At 26.9% G+C, this 20,350-nt stretch overlaps 3 protein-coding genes across 3 annotated transcripts; 1 reads left to right on the top strand and 2 right to left on the bottom strand.

Moving 5' to 3' along the window:
* Positions 1-891: 891 nt before the first annotated feature.
* On the bottom strand, positions 892-2,823 carry Bm7469 (seven transmembrane domain protein, putative; the record flags this gene model as incomplete). Its single annotated transcript, XM_001892530.2, has 5 exons — positions 892-1,027; positions 1,310-1,418; positions 1,639-1,748; positions 2,170-2,297; positions 2,617-2,823. 5 exons carry the CDS (start codon positions 2,821-2,823, stop codon positions 892-894), a joined length of 690 nt encoding a protein of 229 aa, XP_001892565.1.
* A 1,572-nt stretch (positions 2,824-4,395) lies between these two features.
* On the top strand, positions 4,396-11,439 carry Bma-helq-1 (Type III restriction enzyme, res subunit family protein; the record flags this gene model as incomplete). Its single annotated transcript, XM_043076414.1, has 21 exons — positions 4,396-4,401; positions 4,557-4,677; positions 4,900-4,997; positions 5,184-5,264; positions 5,412-5,478; positions 5,891-6,024; positions 6,295-6,364; positions 6,576-6,673; positions 6,886-6,978; positions 7,053-7,189; positions 7,429-7,600; positions 7,793-8,005; positions 8,297-8,395; positions 8,503-8,637; positions 8,755-8,862; positions 9,334-9,426; positions 9,740-9,835; positions 10,165-10,335; positions 10,410-10,551; positions 10,772-10,878; positions 11,338-11,439. The coding sequence occupies 21 exons, from the start codon at positions 4,396-4,398 to the stop codon at positions 11,437-11,439; spliced, it is 2,343 nt and encodes a 780-aa protein (XP_042932348.1).
* Positions 11,440-11,991: 552 nt separating this feature from the next.
* On the bottom strand, positions 11,992-13,669 carry Bm8801 (Uncharacterized protein; the record flags this gene model as incomplete). Its single annotated transcript, XM_001892532.1, has 3 exons — positions 11,992-12,184; positions 12,417-12,530; positions 13,356-13,669. 3 exons carry the CDS (start codon positions 13,667-13,669, stop codon positions 11,992-11,994), a joined length of 621 nt encoding a protein of 206 aa, XP_001892567.1.
* Positions 13,670-20,350: the final 6,681 nt, after the last annotated feature.

Here is a 20,350-nt window from a genome sequence, read left to right as displayed (position 1 = left end):
TTAATCCAAACTTTAGCAAATTCATTATTTTTTACCCAATTTTGCTGCCGTCAATTTCTTGATGTAAAAAATAATTTTATTTTCATGTATGGTTTGCCTCATGCATGCAATGTTTCTGAAATTCTTTTTTTTTTTCATTTTCGCATTTGTTTACATGTATATGTATTGTATGTTTTTTTTTTTTTTTGTGTGTGTGCATGTATGTATGTGTGTGTCGTGTATAATTTTTTACTTGCAAATGTTGAAAAAAGATTTCTGCTAAATTTATCTCAATGAATGAAAATTGCGCTTAAAATTATTCAGCTTTATATGCGTTTCATCTCTTCCTCATTGAATTCGTCCTAAGCAACCAAGTGAAAAAAAAAAAGATAGTACGTTCCTCCACTGATTAATTTGTTCTCCACAAATGCAAATTGTTGTCAAGGAACCAAAAAACACTTCCAATTTTGGGATATATAGGATTTAAATTTGGATGAAATAAAACTGTGGATATACGGATACATGATAAGCAAGTAACGAATTACTGTCGGGAATGTTTAGAATGAATCTTTTGTTAGTTCATCTGATGAATTGCACGGCAGACGGCGTGATTAATGGTTTACACTTAATACAAGAGTGAAACAGCCTGATCGACCAGTCTTTGGTATTTGAGAAATATGCCCTTGCAACAGATACGGAGAAGTGCCAGATATATGTCTTTGAACTTCTTGAATTTTGCCGATGGAAATGCAATGCTGGTTTCTTTTATACGAATGCAACTGCTGTAATCCAACAAAAAAAAAAGAGGTCGTAAATAACATCTCTGGCAAGTGCTTGTCTTTCGCTTCAAACAAAAGATTTGCCTTTTCCAATGACATCGGTCTGATATTCCATCTATTCCGCAAAAATTTTTTAACTGCGGTACTGTGTGAAATGCGTTCCAAGTGATGAATATGCAATCAGTGTTCCTATGGCAAGTCCCGTAGTTAATGCGGCCTTTGCTCCAAGCAAGGTCCAAGATCGAAGATCCAAATATACAACACCCGCTCTAAATTACAAATATCTATTTAATTTATATTAGAATAAAATCTGGACTTATCCAATTTCGTTGTGACATTTAGTTTGCAGCAATTCAAATTGTAAACAAAAATGCTCTACGTTTGCTTTTACAACAAATCAACGCAAACGAATCTACAACATCAGCAAAACACCAACTATTTCTACGGCATTTGTGAACAAAATATATTTCAGCCTTCCTAATCAGGAACACTTTTCTAAATCCGTATAGCAATATTGAATAAAGTATTTACTTAAAAAAAAATAAACTTACTGCTCAATAAATTCATGAAAAACACAAAGTGCAATCAGCAAAGCAACTATTCGTCTCATTCCTGATCGGAGATCATTTCGAGTGAATAACCATACTAATGCTGCCATTGCTGCAAAGAAACATCATAGATGGTTTTTTCGATAACTTCTATTAGGTAATAACTCATCCTTATCCTCTTCTATTCTCCAGTAATAGCTTTTGTAAGATATCAGTTACTCTACAAAATAACTGATACATCCACAAGAAAATAAATTCGTTCACAAGTAAACTGAAACTTCTCAAATCTTTATAAAACGAAAGAACCAGGAGGACAGATAACAAAACCTCACCAACATAAAAAATTAGATCAATATTGGAATTTAGGGCCATCTGAATGTACTTCCAATGAAATGCTGTTGCTCTGGCACCAACCCAAAAACCAACGAGGCGACTAGCTACACTGAAATAAACTTTTTTCCTCACTATCACTTAGTTTAGCCTACAACATTACTCAAACAGATTGAGACTATTTTCTTCTACACTGTTATTACAAATTTATATCATATCATGTCTAAGTTAAATTTGCTAGGTTAATCAAGAAGCAACTCACTCTATCCTTAGAATCTTAACAGTCTATCCTAATCTTTTCCGTTTTCAATTAAAATAAAGAAAATACAAACAGCATGTTAAAGAAAAAAAAATGTAGAAAAGTTACTTAAAGAGACTACTATCGTAGTAACAATCCAAATTTCTTGAGAGACGATATAGTAAACATACTACTTAATCAATTCTTCAATAAATTTCTACACGTGAAATAATTAGACTGATGTAGAATAAATAAGATCTATAAATAAAAACAATAAAAACTATCTGGAAATTACCTATGAGCAAAAGCCCAGCCTAAACCAACAGCCAAGAATCGGATCTCACTTTTACCTGCCATCAGATAAAAGATTACGGCGTGCAAACCCATTACATCGAAAATATCCGCGCTTGCTTTCATTAATTCCTAAATGAAAATCTTAAAAGTTCTTAGTACATCACATGAAGATTTCGCACTGAATTCAGCAACTCTCTTTCACTGTTTTTTAAATCGTAAACAAACTATCTCTTCATAAATATACAGCCACCTATTTAAAAAACTGACAAAGTAGAGTAAAATCCAAATTCAAATTCAGCATAGAAGAATAGGGTCCTAAGTTAAAATAGCTAATTTAAACGCAAATTATTAATCCCAAACGTGAAATATAAAAGGTAGTCGTAATCCAAAAATGTAATTTATAATTCTGATCGATGACAACTCTAGAAGCTAGAGTCTACGAACTTACTGGGATCAAATCAAATCCATTAATATCACTGGCTGGAAAGAACGTTGCAAGGACAAGCATTTTGCATAGCTGCGTCAAAAAATACGCCAGAGCAGCGTGTGCGCATTTCCATATGGAGCAATATTCTGATAAACCCGAATACTTGTATGCGATAAAATATGGTGCATATGACAGTGCTATACAATTTAGAAAATGAAGGAACGTCATCTGAAACTATAAAGAAAAATATCCAGGAAACAAGAATGGCATATATAAAACTGGCTAAGTTCATAACAAACAGTTAAATATTTAAACTTTCATCTGTAATTTTTGGCCTATTATTAACCAAAAATTTCATATTACTTAAACTTTAACTAAAACATTCATATTAAACTTCCATATCAAGCAAGATGCTTCAACTGTTTACGTGAACACATTAGCAAATCGCTTGCGTACGTGAGTAACCAGTTGACAAGTACACAACGCACCTATAAGGTCGCATTCTTAGTTAACCAAACAAAGGCATTTTCATTGCTAAAAACAAGTGGTCGTCCAAAATTTACCTCACGTGGAGTTATTTTTAACGGACCGCAATTAAAATTAAATAAGGGAATGAGCGGTAGAGTGTTTGTGTTTAAAATAATTTATAAAAGATTTGAAAATAGGGAATAGCGTGGGAAATGTTGCGATGACGTGACTTGAAGAGCATATCTACTACTAGGAATTAATAAACTTTTTAAATATAATAGTGGTCGTATATAAATTTAAGAGTAAAGAATAATAGAGATATGTGTGAAGAAATGCAAAGATCGATTGGAATCGAGAGAGTATGTTATTGAATTGCTATATTATTTATGGTAGTGATTGAGAGTAATGAAGATAATGTACAGAGTGATAAAGTCAAGAAATGTGTGACATATTTCGTTTAGTGTGACACATTTTTTTTTTTTTCTAAAATACGTAGATTGAAAAAGAAGAGGGAAAAGTGATATCAATTCACATTTTAGACATTTCTTTTTCTTTATATCAGATCTGAAAACGAATCCTGTTTTAGTTGACAGGTAAAGAAGAGAGGGAAAATGAAGTTTAATGTAAAGATAGTCAGTCATTCATTCATAATTTTTTCACAGAAATAAAGTAAAAAAATGATTAGCTAAAAATGTGAATAAGTAAATAAATGAAAATATATATGTACCTCTCTTCAGTATATTCGTCTTAAATTTATTAATTTTCCTGAAAAAACTGATCATGTCTCCTCAAGCTCAATCCTCATCAATTGTTTCTGATAATTATGGTATTATGAAGAAAACATCAATGAAATTATTGAGTGGTAGTAACGATAACATTTCTACCAAAATAAATTTGGAAGCACCGAGAAAATCGCCAAGGTTTTTTTCCTTAATTTGTTAGAATTTAAACTTATTTTTTTAATTAAGGGAGTTTTTATATAGAAAACTCCACATCCATCGGTTGGTTCTGCTTAAAACTGTTTTCTGAAATGAATAGAAAGTTTAGTAAATTTCCATATTAGTATTCAAAAGCAAATTATTGAAGTATTCATGGATTTCAGCTTATGTGCAGTAAGACATGGACCTCAGAAGTTATTACTTCCTTTTTCTCTTATGTTTATGCTCGTTGTATAGTGCATTTGAAATTCGGTTATGATAATGTTGTAATATATGCATTTCCATAATCTGTTTAACGTAATAATTTTAGGTATTGCTTTATCAAACACAAGAAAAATGAAGATGAAGCAAACAAGTAGTTAATTTTGTTCATACGACTGAAGCACAAGTTGAAATGGAAGTAAATTTATTTTCCACTTATAAAAGGCTGTTTCTATCTTTTTTTTTTTTAGCAAATGTATAAAGACAGGAAATAATTGCTTAAAATAGAATAGCATAATAATCTTGTCCATCTTATTTTCTCCAGTAATTTGTTTAATCAAGGGAGTTCTTGAGGAAAATAGAACTAATTGCGATTGCTTGTCTTCTGCTAGAACGTCTCAAAGTAATGCGTACAGGGAAATGGAGAATATTTGTGAGATTTACAGGAACTTGCGAAATATTTCAAAATTTTACGGTGTGTGGTCATTTCTTTTTACTGTTCATATGATAATTTTTCGAGCTGTTCCTCATGCTGCTTTATCGTTTTTCTAATGGAGTACATGATTTTTGCTTGCAATTAAGGTAGCACTTAACGACAGCTGGCTAGAATTTAATTGTAATTATTAATGATTTACATAGCATTGTTTAATCATTTGTTTCTAATTTTTTTTTCTAATCCAGGATACATTATTTCTAGACTGGCAAAATCAGTGCTTAAATGATGAACATTTAATAAGTGGTAAAAATATGATTTTATCGATGACAACCGGTGCAGGAAAAACTCTTGTTGCAGAGGTTCCTCCTTTTTCTGTATACATGAGGGTTTTTTTAGAGTTCTTGATTATCCTTGATTTTTAAGAAAGTCATTTATGTGCTAGCCATAAATTATTCTGTTGACTGAATTGATTGTTAATAACCAAATAATAATATAAATTGCGGATAGTATCATAACTATAAACCTTAAGAGAAAAATTATTTCAGATTGTAATGCTACGAGAATTAATTAACCGACGGAGGAGTTGTATTCTTGTTGTACCATATGTTGCAATCGCTCAGGAGAAAGTAAGTTCTTATACAGATCGAAAAATAATACACTTGAGTAGGATACATTTAACAGTCTACAAATAAATCAAAAATCTCATTACTCGAATTAAAAAAATATTTATTTCTATTGAGATTTGCAATACTTTATTGGTCATACTAATTTAGGTGTATTCATTGTCGCTTTTCGAGGATAAGTTTAATATTTGCATTGAGGAGTATGCCGCAAGCAAAGGTTGGAAATTTTGGTTTTCCTTTGGCTTCTTAAAGTTGAGACTATAAATGGAATATAAATTTCATAACTCGACAAAATCATTTCTTGCTCAAAAGCTCTAAAAAAGGCTGTGTATGATCACTCTGCAGAAAATGCATATTTTGAATGATCTGTTTTATTCAGTTGAATTGGTTAAAACCATTTCAACTATGCTTACAAATCTCATTTTAGATACTTAGCAGTACGAAGTTGTTTTAACAGAAAAATTAACAATCATTAGCTATTTTAGGAAGAAAGTGAAAAAAGAACTAAACAAAGAATGCTCCCTTGTTGTAGTTCCATAACAAAACTGAACTATCAACACTAGTTATTTCAGTTAAAATACTGCGTTGCGTAACTTCAGAGGTCTGTTTGAAATTGATGCATATTTCAGGTCGTTTACCACCAATCAAACATCGAAAAAGAGAATCTGTATATGTTGCGACTATTGAAAAAGCAAACTTGTTAATTAATAGTTTGATAGAAGTGGATCGCATAGACGAAATTGGAGTTCTAGTAGTTGATGAAGTAAGTCATATATGCTGCTAGTCAGTTTTTTATCAAAATAATTTCTTTGTAGTAAGTGATCCAAGGCATATGTTTCAATATTTTATTGGTTTATGTAGATTTCAATGTTTTAATCACTTTGGTTTGATTAACGTACTCTCGAACACAGGTGACTATCTCATGGTTTGAGAAATATAAGGATAAACATATTTCAACCTAAAATGATGGTTAGTTCTTCAATTTTTATCACTTCCATCAAATGATATTCCTTACTATTAGCTGATATTTCAGTTGCATATGATAGGAGAAAATATTCGAGGAGCAATTATTGAACAAGGACTGATTAAATTTATGCAAAAAGGTCAGAGTTTCGTTTATTTTTTCATTTGATTCAATCGTATTATGAAAGGAGGAGTAGATATTCTTGCAGAAAGTGTAAGATGCGTTATCATGTACGGAAATTCGATAGTTTTCGACTTGCGAAGACAGATGTAATTGACCGTATGAGGGGGCTATATATTGAATCAGTTCGATTTACAAGAATTTTAATATGATTCGATTTAAAATTTCAGGAACTGGTCAAATAGTTGGTATGTCAGCAACTCTTTCAAATGTCGAACAGCTAGCAAAATTTCTCAATGCAGCGGTATTTTCAACAAAATTTCGTCCAGTAAGTGTGCAGCACTTGTGTAAATTAATTTGAAAACTTGTTTCGGCGTGTAGCTTACCTATTTAGCGACGAGAAAAAACGACGAAAAAAATTCATTTTAATTTAATTTAATGCATTCCATAAATCGCGAAGGACATGCGATTGACTGGTGGGCATAGCTTGCTACTTCATTATTGGAATATTTATAATTTTTACTACTAGATGCTTTTTAGGTTAAACTGATAGAGAAGGTAAAAATCGACAACTCGTTGTATGTCATACAACCAGGTGGAGAATTGGAGTTGGAGATGAATTTAGGTGAAAATGTATGTGTTGCTAATACATTCTTACCAAACTTCTAATTTCAGTCATGTTGATACGCCTACTAGGTTTTTTTCAGAAATTAAAAAATCGTGATCCAGATGGATTAGTACCTTTGTTATATGATATTGTACCAAGACGGTCTGTTCTGATTTTTTGCCCCACCAAAAAGAATTGTGAAAACGTTTGTAAAATGCTTTCATATCTGATGCCGAAGTTTGTTTGTTTGTTTGTTTTTTTCTATCGTAGACATTTATAATCTATGCTGACAATTTTCTAGATATAATAATTGCTTTTTCAGCGTTCACTAGCTTAAGATCAGAAATTAGCAGTTTTCCAAAATGACCAAAAAAAAAAAAACAATTCTCCAAGAAAAAAAAAAAAACATTTTGAATATATAATATAAAAAAATATATAATATATACCAAAATATTTCTATGAGTTTGTAAATTTAGGAGTTTTCGAGAACGTAAAAAAACCGAAAGACTGGCTATAGTAAAAGCACTGAAAAATGAAGAAGATGGCGAGTTCCCTTCTTTGCTAGAACTAAGCATCACTCGTGGTGTTGCTTATCATCATAGTGGTTTAACAGCCGACGAAAGAAAGATTATTGAGGGTGCTTATCAGGTGATTGTATTTCTTGTTCAGCTTTTACAGCAGAATGAAAAATGAAGTTTCAGTTCAATTTGAACTGTCTAATAGGAGTTTTGCTTTATTCCAGACTTAAATTAAGCTTTAAATTCTTATAAAAAGGAAAAAAAGTATAGATATATTACAATTTATTCCGGACTTAACAAGTTACAATTGTAATACTTGGAGGATGGAATTATTAGTATAATTTGCTGTACTTCTACTTTGGCGGCGGGAGTTAATCTTCCGGCCCGACGAGTGATAATCAATGCTCCATTGGTTGGTAAAGAATCACTTCGTAAAGCGCAATATCTTCAAATGATTGGTCGTGCTGGTCGAGCTGGCTATGATGATATGGGAGAAGCAGTTACAGTCGTACGCTCTAGTTATGAGGAAAGTAAAGTCAGCTGATAGTATATTTTAAATGAACTTTTCAGTGGAAACCCTAGTAATATTCCGGAATTCTTTAGACGAACCGTGAATTTTCTTTTCTTTTCTATGCAAGCAAAAGGGTATGACAATAACTGTTCTAAAAGCATAAGATGATAAATCGCTGTATTCATTTTAAGTAAATGGTAATCATTGCGATCTTCTATTATTAAGTTCGGCCTTTTTTTTTTTTACATCAATCTATGAGAAAGAGGAAGGCATTTTTGACTTTTTTTTGGCTTTGATTTTGATGTTTTGTTTTAGTTTTTAGACATGATCAAAGGGCCTCTGCCGCGATGTAATAGTTCATTGAATGAACCAGCAGTGTTTTCATCATTTCTGCTCGATTTAATCTCATTGAAGGTTAGGGATTTTATGGCTTGCTTTTCTTGTTAGCCATAGCTGATGAATTCTTTAATGTTTGTAACTGTGTCAAATAAAAAAGTGTTCTCCATAAAATCTCTTTCCAGGTGGCGCAACGGTTGGAAGAGCTGGAAGTTCTGGTGCAACAAACATTATTTGGAATACAAAACAGTGGTAGTGAGAAGCTATTAAGAGAAATGTTGGAATATCTAATAAATCACGATTTAGTAAGTGTTGATGGGGTAAGATCATTTTGATACTTGATTCTATGATACTTGAGATAATATGGAGTGAATAATTGGTTTGGGAATTCATTTCAGCATTAGTGTGTATGTGAATATATGTTGCACTGATTTTAGAATGGGAACTATTCGGCTTCACTTTTTGGCATGGCAGTCTTTTCGGCTCCCTTATCACCACTGGTAGCACGGCAGATGTGCACATTATTATCAAATAATATAAAAGAAGTAAGATCTTTCTACTTTCTACATGTTTGATAAAGTTTCAGCTAAAATTATTGAATTAATCTTTATAATTTGAATTAAAAAGTTCAGTTAGATGTATTGAATAATATAAATGTTAAGTTCAAATTGCACAGACTAACTTACTCAGATATCGACATTTAGGAATACCACTAGCATAAGCATAGTTTCACTTTAGCTTTCTCCAGTCCCTCCAACCTAAATTACGTTATTTTGATAATTGATTTCATTATTCAGATACTTGATTAGATTTGACATGCTAAATATTTAAATCACTTCGCACATAATGCATCTTAGAGTATGTAGCAATTACATCGGCTTAATATAGGTGAGCTTCTTAAATAATGGGACGCTGACTAGTAGAGCTGTCCGGATCACTCCATTCATATTTTGTAGTGTTCGAAAATATAAGTTTTTAACTTTTATCTTTTTCATTGAGCACGTGATATTTTTCAGGGTATTGTATTATCTTCACATTTTCATCTGTTATTCATGATGGTACCGTTCGACATAAGCGTTGATATTGATTGGAATATATTCTATGAAGAGGTTATATCTCAATATGTGCAGTAATTTTTTTGTGGTATATTTAAGTAATTTTCTGGTTCTGAATTCTTCACAAATCATTGGAGGCTATAATTGTGATACTTTTCTAGTTCCATTTCGGGTTCTCTAAATGATTTCTACTTCTTCAGTCTCCTTTATATGAAATGTAATTATTGTTTTATTCGAAATCTGATTATTACTTTATTTGCTTAAATATATTGTCCATGATAATTAATGTTTGAAGATTATACATTACTTGATTCCTGTTTGAAGATTATACATTACTTGATTCCTTACAAAAATTTGTTCATTTCAGTATAAAGCCTTGCCAAGATCTGAGCAAGCTTTGCTTGCACGATTGGGAGTGAATGATAAGCAATTGGTGCGGTGTTTTATTGATCAACCAAAATTAGTAAGTTTTTAATGTTATTAAAATTTTAAAATTGCAAAAGTATTTAATTGCCTTTGTATTAATTTGCCACAGATATTTCTTGGGAAAATGGTCCGAGCTATCTTACTTCCTGTTAATTTCAAAATCTTGGTTCGTCTAAGAGCATTTCTTTCTTCTATTTCTCATCTAATGCCTAATAATTAATTGGATTAGCTGCTGGTTGTGAAACGATCCTTAGATCTGATTAGCATATCACACAACGATCTCTTGATCCTTTGATGTTATGTTTTTGATGGTGGCTCTACGTACAAGATACTGAAATTAACAACATCAGTCGATAAAAATTGCAGAATGAAGGTGAATCGCCATTACGTCTTTATATTTCATTCATGTTGCACCGACTGTGGAAGCAGGAAACGTTTTTTGATGTTGCGGAACGTTTTCACGTGTCTCGTGGTTGGCTTCAGAATGTCCTGCAAGCAACTTGTTCACAGGCATCTTCAATCACGCGTTTTTCAGAAGTAAAAGTGACATTTTTGTTTGGAAGTATTGAAGGATCAAATAATAAAATCACCATATTTGATAACATTTGCAGAAATTGCCGTCTTTCTGGTCGTTGAAAAATTTATTGCCTGATTTGGTACAGCATTTGCGAGATTGTTCACAGCAGGAGTTGATTCCATTACTTGCGTTGGATGGTGTTAAAAGAGGACGAGCTCGACAACTTTATAATGCTGGTATTAAAACAATACGATTTTTTATTTAAAAGGAAGTCATAATTTGGATCAGTGATATCAATTTATTTGAATTGGAAAGTTCATCTTGATTAGTACTCATGTTTTTTTTTTTTAAAACTTAAACAGAAAATGAAGTCAAAAACACTGCCGATGCAAGTATGGCAGGCAATGAGTCATAGTAGAACCGCTAATAGGATTTCACTAGTTTATCAATTTTAAGGTTTCAAAACGATTGGTTCAATTGCTTCAACAGATCCATTGGTATTGCTATCTACTATAGATCATCTTAATAGACGACAAGCTAATGCAATCATCAGGAGTGCAAAGGTACTTCCATAAATTTTTATTGATTATAACAAGATATGAATGTTACAAGAAATTAGGAGGTGCAAAATAACATCATTTGAAGGCTTTGACCATTAATTTAACCAAAACAGAAAAATGAGCTAGTAAACATTCAGTGATTTACATTTGTTTTGTTTGATTGTTGGACTCAACAATTATATTAATTAGGAAATAAATTTATGTACTGACAAGAAATTATTAGGAAATAAATTTATGTACTGACAAGAAATTATTTTAAAATGTGCAATTAAATTAGCATCTCATTTACACATATGTATCTCTCGAAAACTATCATGAAGGCATTAATGCCTGAAAAGTTCATTAATTATATTTTGGTTGGAAATTAATTATCCTACCACGAAGCTAAAAAGATGTAAGGAATTGAAATTGCAGACGATTTATTTGAATAGAAAAGTTGTTGAAATGAAAAGAGTATTATAGGTTTTACTTCGTGATCAGCTTGCGGAGAAAGTTGAAGAACTGCAAGAGCAAATTGGAATTAAGGAGATGGACATTTTGGCAAATTTTTTCTCATATTGTTGAAAAATTGCTTTTAAAAATTCGGATTAGCATACTACAATGCTAGCACTGATGAAAAAGGATATTGTTTTTAAAGGCCGATATTATCTAATAACTAATACAAGTGATATTGATTTAATTTACGCCCGTTTTTCATTCATTTTTTAGTGATGTTTTTTGTCATTCAATTATGTCACAAGCGTTTTGTGAAAATTTTGTTATGTGATGAATATTTCATTTCTGTGATGTAATCCTCCACCTACAACTTATAATTTATTTATTTATTTTAGAAAATATGATGTAATGTGAAAGTGTATTCAATTACATGAGTCGTTTCAATTTAAAATTCTTCGATTTGCATATATGCAAAAAGAGCACATTATTACAAAATCAAATTATTAAAGTTTGTAATCATGATTGTACAAGTTGTCTATTATATCGATTTAATTTGATTTTTTTCAAATCTCCTATTCGTTATTTATTTATATTTTACCGGTACTAATGTGTTACGGTTATATTCTCAACTTTTATATTCTTATATTTGTTCACAAGTGGTAATAAATGATAGGCAGTTCTTTATAACCTCTTTCGATGCGCAATATAAATGACCAATATAACAAATATTAATAAGGAAAAGATCAATAATGATACAGCAACAGATAATATAATCCTTTTATATCGAATCAGGAAATTTGGTTGTATCGTATACTTTTCATTGTCATATTCAAAAATTACTTTCACTTTTCCAGGCGATGCGTCATCCGGTGGACTAGAAGAAGAAAAAATAGCATAAATTGATAGCAAAAAGAGGAAATGAGGGATTATTTTAATCCGAAAACTTTAGATTAAAATGAATTTACGATTATTTCATGTTGTTAGTCTAATTTTAAATTTAATTAATAGGAAAAACATTGAATAGCTTATATATTTCATCTGGAAATGTTTTATTATGAAGCATAGTTGTAATAATAAAAGTTTCTATATGAAAGTAATTAATTTACCTGAGGACAATAGTTGGAGGTGGTGGTCTAGTTGATGCTTTTTGTGAATCGGATTGCTTTTGATGATGGCCATGAAGTAATGGTTGTTTCATTGGTTGTACCGGTTGAGATCCACTGAAATATAAAACTTTGAAGTTATCAAAATTTTACAAGGAAATCAACAAAACACTTATTTACATTTAAATTTAGCTGCGTATTTGGCTGATTGTTGAAATTTAAAAAAGAAAGTAATTTTTTCTGAAAGAGTTCAATTTTTATTCTTTCATTTTTTGAAAATAAGAAATGTCATGATTTATTTGATAAAACGAATAATTAAATTAATTATTCAAATATAGTTTACAAATTTTGTGATTCTCGTAAAATTCCTCTTAGACTTATCGCTTAATTATTCTTTCTACATATTCCCTTTCTTGAACATCTATTTTTTTTTTTTTTTTTTGATAAAACAAATAATAAGGTTCTTTTTTTTTAGTTTTGTTTTATTTCCTTTTGTTAAATGTTGAACAATTATTTAGTTTTAATTTATTTTTTCTTAAATCAGTATACTCTCTTTGATTTTACTTTTTTCTCTTTCTAAATCAATATTTTATTATTTGTATACGTAACCATTTCAAATTGAGAATTGAAAAAAGTTGTAAGAAGAAAATCTGAAAATAACATTCTTCTGATTATGTTTAATTAACAAATAAACCCAAATATTTTGATTAATCGTTCGAAATAATTTGAAAAAAATTTCTATTAAATTCTGTCATATTATCATTTTGAGTTGATATTATTTATCATTTTTTGGTAATTATATTCAGTCATATATATTTACTATTATTAACAAAAATGGTTGATGATAACTGATCAACTTTTGTTGAAATAAATGGATGAAATGAAATATTTAATGAATTATTTGAGGTATTTAAATTAAATTAAAAGACAAGAAATGATTACCTTTCCAAAATATTACTGTTAATGGTATCCTTCGGTACGTCATAATTACGAATATTCGAGTAACATTTATTATTTAATTCATTATTGTATACACAATTAATTGTTGTTTCCTGCGATGAACCAGTAATTTCCATTGATAAATCATCAACTCCTTTCTTTGGCTTATCATATTGCTTATCATTATCATTAGTTATAGCTACATTACGTGGTAGACTATAATTACGATATGTTCGACTACAATAATTATTAAATTTGTCGCCATTACTTGTTGATATTGGAATTTCTGTATCACATGTTATTCGCTGTTTTTTCATCTACAAAATTTTCTCTCTTAAATAAATTTTTTTAAATTTCTCTTTTAAATAATAAGTTTTTTTTTTTTTGAATTATCAGCAATTAATATTTATTCATTTATTTCTAAATATGCAGAAAAAAAAAAAAAAATTTTTTTTCAATTAAATTATAACCATTCATCAAATATTGCAATAAAACTTACTTAATATGGTAATAATATTTCGAAAAATTGTCGAAAATTATTTCGGAAAAAGAAAAAGGAATTTAATTTTTCTATTTTTATTGATTTATCATTTATTTTCGTTAAATATATGTAAATAATGCAATGATATTTCATTTGATTCTTTCTTCCTTTTTCTTTTTTTTCTTTTTTTTAACTTTTATCTTTTCGTTTCCTTTTTTCTTTTGTAATACTTAATAAAAAAATTTAAAACAAAAAAAAAAAAAAAGGAAATTTAATAAGTTATTATGATTATCTCAAATAAAAAAAAAGAAAAGGAAGAAAACGAGGAAAAAGTAAAATAAAAGCAAAAAAGAATGCAAAAAATGATAGATTTAATAAAAATGAAAAAAAAAATTTTTGCTATACTTAGTGTTATTAGTAAAAAAGAAGAAAAAAAGAGAGAAATGCTATGGTCAATTTTGTTTACTTCAATTGTCATTCAGTCATTTCGTATTATTTCAAAAGTGCTTTCTCACATTAAAAGCATTTCAATGTTTCAACTATTCCTTTTTAATATCATTTTGCTCTTTTTGTTTTTTCTTTTTTTTTTTTTTTCATCTTCTCATTTTTCAAATTAAAATTAATTTCGAATAATGTATAATTATAGAAAGTTCAGCAAAATTAATCAGGAAAAAAAAGAAAGTGTCATAAAAGATAATTAATAAATTGTATGTAAACATAATTTTAATTAATCATTTCTTCTTTTTTTTTTCGGTTTTCGTTTTTCATTCGTTTTTTCTTCTTATTTTTTAATGAAATTTTTTTATCAAATATTAATTGATAATGTAAAAATATGATAATTTTGATAAATCTTTTTTTTTTTAAAAAACACATCTTGTTTTTTGTTTTTCCAAAAAAAAAAAAAAGAACTTATTTAAAAAGAATTGAAAAAAAAGATGAAAATAAAAAAAAATTACTGTTAAATTCTTATAAAAAAATATTCGTATTATAATGTATAGAAATGTTAATAAATTATAAAAGTAATAAGAAAATGAAAAAAAAAGTTAAAATTAAAATATATATATATATATATTCGTTGTTATTGTTGCAAAAAAAAAAAAAAAAAATCAAAAATAGATGAAAGTTAAAATATTAGAAAAGGAATTTTTCTTTTCTATTTACAAATTTTTTAGCAAAAAAAAAGGAAAAAATCAACAAAAAGAGAATTAAATATCTTGCTGGAATTAATTGAATATTTCTTTAAGACATTTCAAGGAAAAAAACAAAGGAAAAAATAAGATCGAAAATGTCGACATACATTTTTAATGGAAATTACGGATTAAAGAGCAATTTGATAAATTCTTTTCTTTTCTCTTTTTCATTGTTATTTTTTGAATTTAAAATTTAAATGGGAATAATAGTTGAATATAAATGATCAAAAAATAATCGTTATTAGCTTAGAAGTAGTACAGTAATTGAGGATTAAACGAATTAATGAGACAGTAAATGATTTCCTAATATTATACAAATTATCAATTTGTCATTTACAGTTACCAATCAATAAAACCAACAAGTAAATAAAATTTTACGACTAAATTAAGTTAGTCTTTTGATTTTTTAAAACATTTTTGATTTAATAATTATAATTGCTATACTTAGAAAACAAAATTTCATTAAAAAAAAAAAATTTTTTTTTTATTTTTTATTTTCTGAAATAATTCTTGCATTATTCATAAAAAAATGTTATTAAAAGTAACACTGCTAATGGAAAATTTTTAAGCATTAAAAATTAAAATATGGAAAATGAAAGGGAGTAAAAATTAGCAGTGAAAATTTTTTAGCTTAAATGAAATAATTTCATAAAAATGATTGATTTGAAAGATTGAAACTATATAATAATACCTATTAAAGCTATATAATAATACCTGTTTATTATTTAATATTTCCAAAATATTTCCTTCCTTTTAATTTCTATCCTTTCCTTCTTTTCCTATCATTTTATCATATCTTTTCCATTTTTTACAAATGTAATATTATTGCAATTATGATATCGTTAATAATATGAAATCATGTAAATAATTTATTGTGTCTATTTTATTAAAATTATCAAAAACATTCAAACACAGTGATAACATAAAATTTCTTAAAACTATCATTTAATAATGATTTATCAAGTTTGTCTTGTTGATATTAAAAACATCCAGTTCCAGTAATAAGTCTTGTCTCCACAAATTTGGAATGTCTAATTTTGTTAAAGTTATTGACTTACTCCTAGTTTATCATATTTATTTGTATAAATTTATCACATTTATCATTTATTTTAATTTATCAAAATTACACCTTAAATAGAAAGCATATTGATTTTAAATTATTATTATTTTTTATAGAAATTAAATTCATACATTTTTCTTCTAACATATTTGATTGTGCTACATGAAGTAGATGATCAATTAAATGATAATGTAAATTTTATACTCATATAATTAGGTAATAAATGAACAAGAAATGAAAAATTATTTTAAATGTTTGCGATCAAATAATTAATTAAAAGAAATAAGTAAAGAAATTGAAATTTACATTTGTGTAAATTTGTAACGCTATGATTAATCTGTTTAATAATGTACGATAAAATAGGTTTAATGGGAATAGAAGGAAATGTAAAACGAAAATGTATGAAAATTGCGGATGTTTCCGCTTTAAAACGAATGCCATTATGCAATAGCATTAAAATTAATTTTCCAATACAAAATTATTTTTTTTTTTTTTTTTTTTTTAAAAGCGATAAATTGAAATTGTTATATTTCTTGATGCATTTAGCTTAAAATTTAACATAATTAATAATTACTTAGAGTTATTAGTAGCTTATTAAAATATCAGATATATTATATCTGAAAAAGTAATAATTTTTTAATCCAAAAAAAAAGTTGAAATATTGTAAACGTCACAAATAAAAATTTGTTAAACAAAATTTGAAATAGAAAACTTGAAACATTGCTTAATTAAACTACCAAAATTTGAGGATACATTTATTCTTTATAAAATTAAAGTATTTTTTTATTAAGCAGTGGAAAAAAACAAAAAATAAAAAATAAAAATAAAAATTGTCGACAAGAAAATACAATTGAATGTAATTAAAACAAAAGAATTAATGTTGGTTAAATTAAAATAAATTCGATTAGGCAAACAATAAAAATATTCACAGTTTGCTTTCATTTAAGTTTTAATAAAAAAATAATTTCACACTTTTTATTGACTCTAAATGATTAGAAATAGTTAGATGCAATCAGTATTTTATGAAAAATTTTTCTAAAATTTTTTTTTATTTAATTATATACAACACACATTGATCATCAAGTTCGCTTGAAAAAGTACATCAAATCAAAAGAAAAAAAATAATTTATTCCTTTTTTTTTTTTTATGCAAAAGAAAATTTGAAATTTGAATAAGGAGAAAATTTTTTAGAAAAAATAAATATTCAAATAGCAAGTTCATGAAGAAAAAAAAATGATTTAAAAATTTTAATTTAATTCAACATTCAACATTAAAATATTTTGCTAGAAGAATTAGATAACGATGAAGTAAGTTATAAATTCATTAAATATTCTCACTTTTGCATGTTATATTATTAATTTGCATAATAAATTAATCATTTATGCTATATATTAAAAATGAAACGATGAAATGAGAAAACGAATAAATTTTATATTTTTATTATTAACATTAAAAGTTTTCTCTCTTTTCCCATTCTTTTCTTTCTTTCTTTCACTCTTTCTCTTCTTCTCAACTATTATTATTCGTCGTTTTTAGAGCTAAAAATAAAGTAATACTCTAAGGTATTATAAAAATAATTCAAATTTATCATTTCTCTTTTTAGTTTACGTCATCGTTTTTATTTACATACTTTTTTTGGTTATAAATTAATTCTACAATAGGTTTTCTCAGTTTTTTTTTTTTTTTGTTTGTAAAAAAAGTGAGAAATATTATAATTACTTTTCAAAATTTATCTTTCTTTCTTTTTTTTTTTCTTTTTTTGCTTCCTATTTTAAATTTGTTAATTCTTAAAACTGTTAGTTTTTATTTTTTATTTTCTACTCTTTTATTATTTTGTTAACACTATTTATTAAAACAATTATAGCATTTTAGAATTTATATAAATAAAATATATGCATAAAAGAAAATAGAATGAAAATAAAATGATAAATGATCAGTTTAGAACGAACAATTACAATCAAATCTGACAAAATCCTTTCATTTCATTTCGTTTTTTTTCGATCCCTCTCTCTCCCTCTCTCTCTCCCTCTCTCTCTTTCTCTCTTTTTTCTTTGCTTTGCTCTTGATTTATCATTGTAAGAATTTAAAAAAAAAAAGGAACAAGGAGATGTTGTTATATGTTTCCGCAACTGATGATATTGTAAATAATAAATCTTTCAAAAAAAAAAAATAAAAATAAAAATAAAATAAAATAAAACGATGACAATAAAATCACTCTTTTTTCCCTTTCTTAAATTTTGATACTTCAAGAAAATCTCTTTTTTCAAAAAAGAAAAAAAAAAACTATTAGTTAAAGAAAATTATAATTAAATCAAAAAAATGTTGCCTTTCCTATGGAATATATTTGAACATTATACTTTTAATCCTCCTAATCCATCTAGTGTTAAAAATACTAACAATAATGTTAATAAAATTAATAACAATATTAATAATAACAATGATGATAATGATAACAAACATTAAGAATATTATATTATGATATCAATGATAGTGATAATGATAATAATAATAATAATAACAGTGATATCAATAAGAGAACTAAATGATATCATGAGAAATAGAAAGAAGATATATAAAATGATCATATCATCTTTTCAAATGAATGATGAATGAATCATTTGCGCATTCTAAATTGGTGCACATACACTAATCAATCTTGCGATCTTTTAGCAGCCTATTTTAACATTCTTTTCACAAATAAATCAAAGAAAAAAAAAAACATAGAAGAAGAAATTTCTTTAGGGTATTTGCTAAATTTAATTTCCTCAAAGAGAAAAAAAAAATTCCATTCCAATAACTAAATGAAATGAAAGAAAAATGCCACTTGAAGAGAAGTACAAATTAGCATGTCCCTTCCTTTCTTAACTTAACTTTAACTTTAGAAATGTAACTGAATGAATAATACCATCGATGATGATATTTAAGAATGGAGTTATTATCATAGTGTAACAAGTTATTTCAACAATTTTTATTTGTAAACTTTAAAAATAAGAAAAGTTTCTTTTTTTTTTTGTTAAAATATTAAAATAATAGCAATAATAATAATAATAACAATAATTGGTAGTAATGATAACAAATGAAAGTAAAATGAAATAATAATGATAATAAAATAATTAGGCAAAAAAAAAAAAAAAAATGTATTTATTATCAATCAAAAAAAGTAATAAGTTTTGCTGAAATATTTAATTGTACTTTTTTAATTCTATTAGCAATGAAATATACAACAGAACTATCTTTTCACAAATTTATTTTTTTCTCAAAATTTTTCTTTCCTTTTTCTATTTTAATTTTTTCCTCGTTGCTTTCTTATAATAGAAAATACTCTAAAAAAAGAGTAACGTAGCAAAAAAAAAAAAAGAAAGGAAAAAGAAATTTATTTGTCAGAAAAAAAAAATGTAAAAAAAAAAGAAAGAAGAATTTGATGTGATTAAATATGTAAAATATATATGTTGTCACATTTATAGTATTAAACTTAGATAAATTAAAATAGGTTCTTCTTTTTAAGATTTATTTAATAATATTTTAAAGTTGTTTAATCATAATTAAAAAAAGAAAAACGAAAATAAAAAAATAGAAACGGAAAGGAAGAAAGAAGAGAGAGAGAGAGAGAGATTTTGTCATTGTTAAATTAAATATTATAACATTATTATGTTAGAAAAACTTTAGTCATAGTTAAAAGATATTAAACATTTAATTTGATTAAATGAATTTAAATTTTCTTGAAAAAATTCGTTCCATTTTTGTTAAATTTTCCATTGGTACAATTTACTAAATATTTATCTCTAACAAATAACAAATAAAGAAGGCTTTTTCCTTTTTTATTTTGCACAAAAAGGGCAAATATTTTGTTTATGCTTTTCGATTTGTTTTATTTTATTTTTTATGTTTATTTCTATTCGTAACAGTAATAGCTAGCATAGCGACAACTGAAAAAAAACAAAAATGATTGATATTTGCAAAAATTTGATTAGCTAAAGCAATTGACAAAATTTAATTATAGCAAAAAAAAAAAAAAATTCTTTTTTTAAAGTTTAATTATAGCTAAAAAAAATTTTTTTCAATACTTGATTATTGTGTTAGCACAAAGCAATAAAGGTGTTTATGCCTAATGATAAATATATATTTTTTAGAGATGTATAAAGATGCTTCTTAACAATTGAAAATTTTGTAAGAATGTTAAAAGAATGCTTTTCCATCCTTTTATATTAATCATTTAGCTTGTTTAATCATTCTTTTAACTTTTGATTTCTTTCATTTTATTTTTCAA

Source organism: Brugia malayi, assembly GCF_000002995.4.
Source record: "Brugia malayi strain FR3 genome assembly, contig: Bm_v4_Chr1_scaffold_001, whole genome shotgun sequence".
Classification (NCBI taxonomy): domain Eukaryota; kingdom Metazoa; phylum Nematoda; class Chromadorea; order Rhabditida; family Onchocercidae; genus Brugia; species Brugia malayi.
This window is presented reverse-complemented; position numbering and strand designations above follow the sequence as displayed.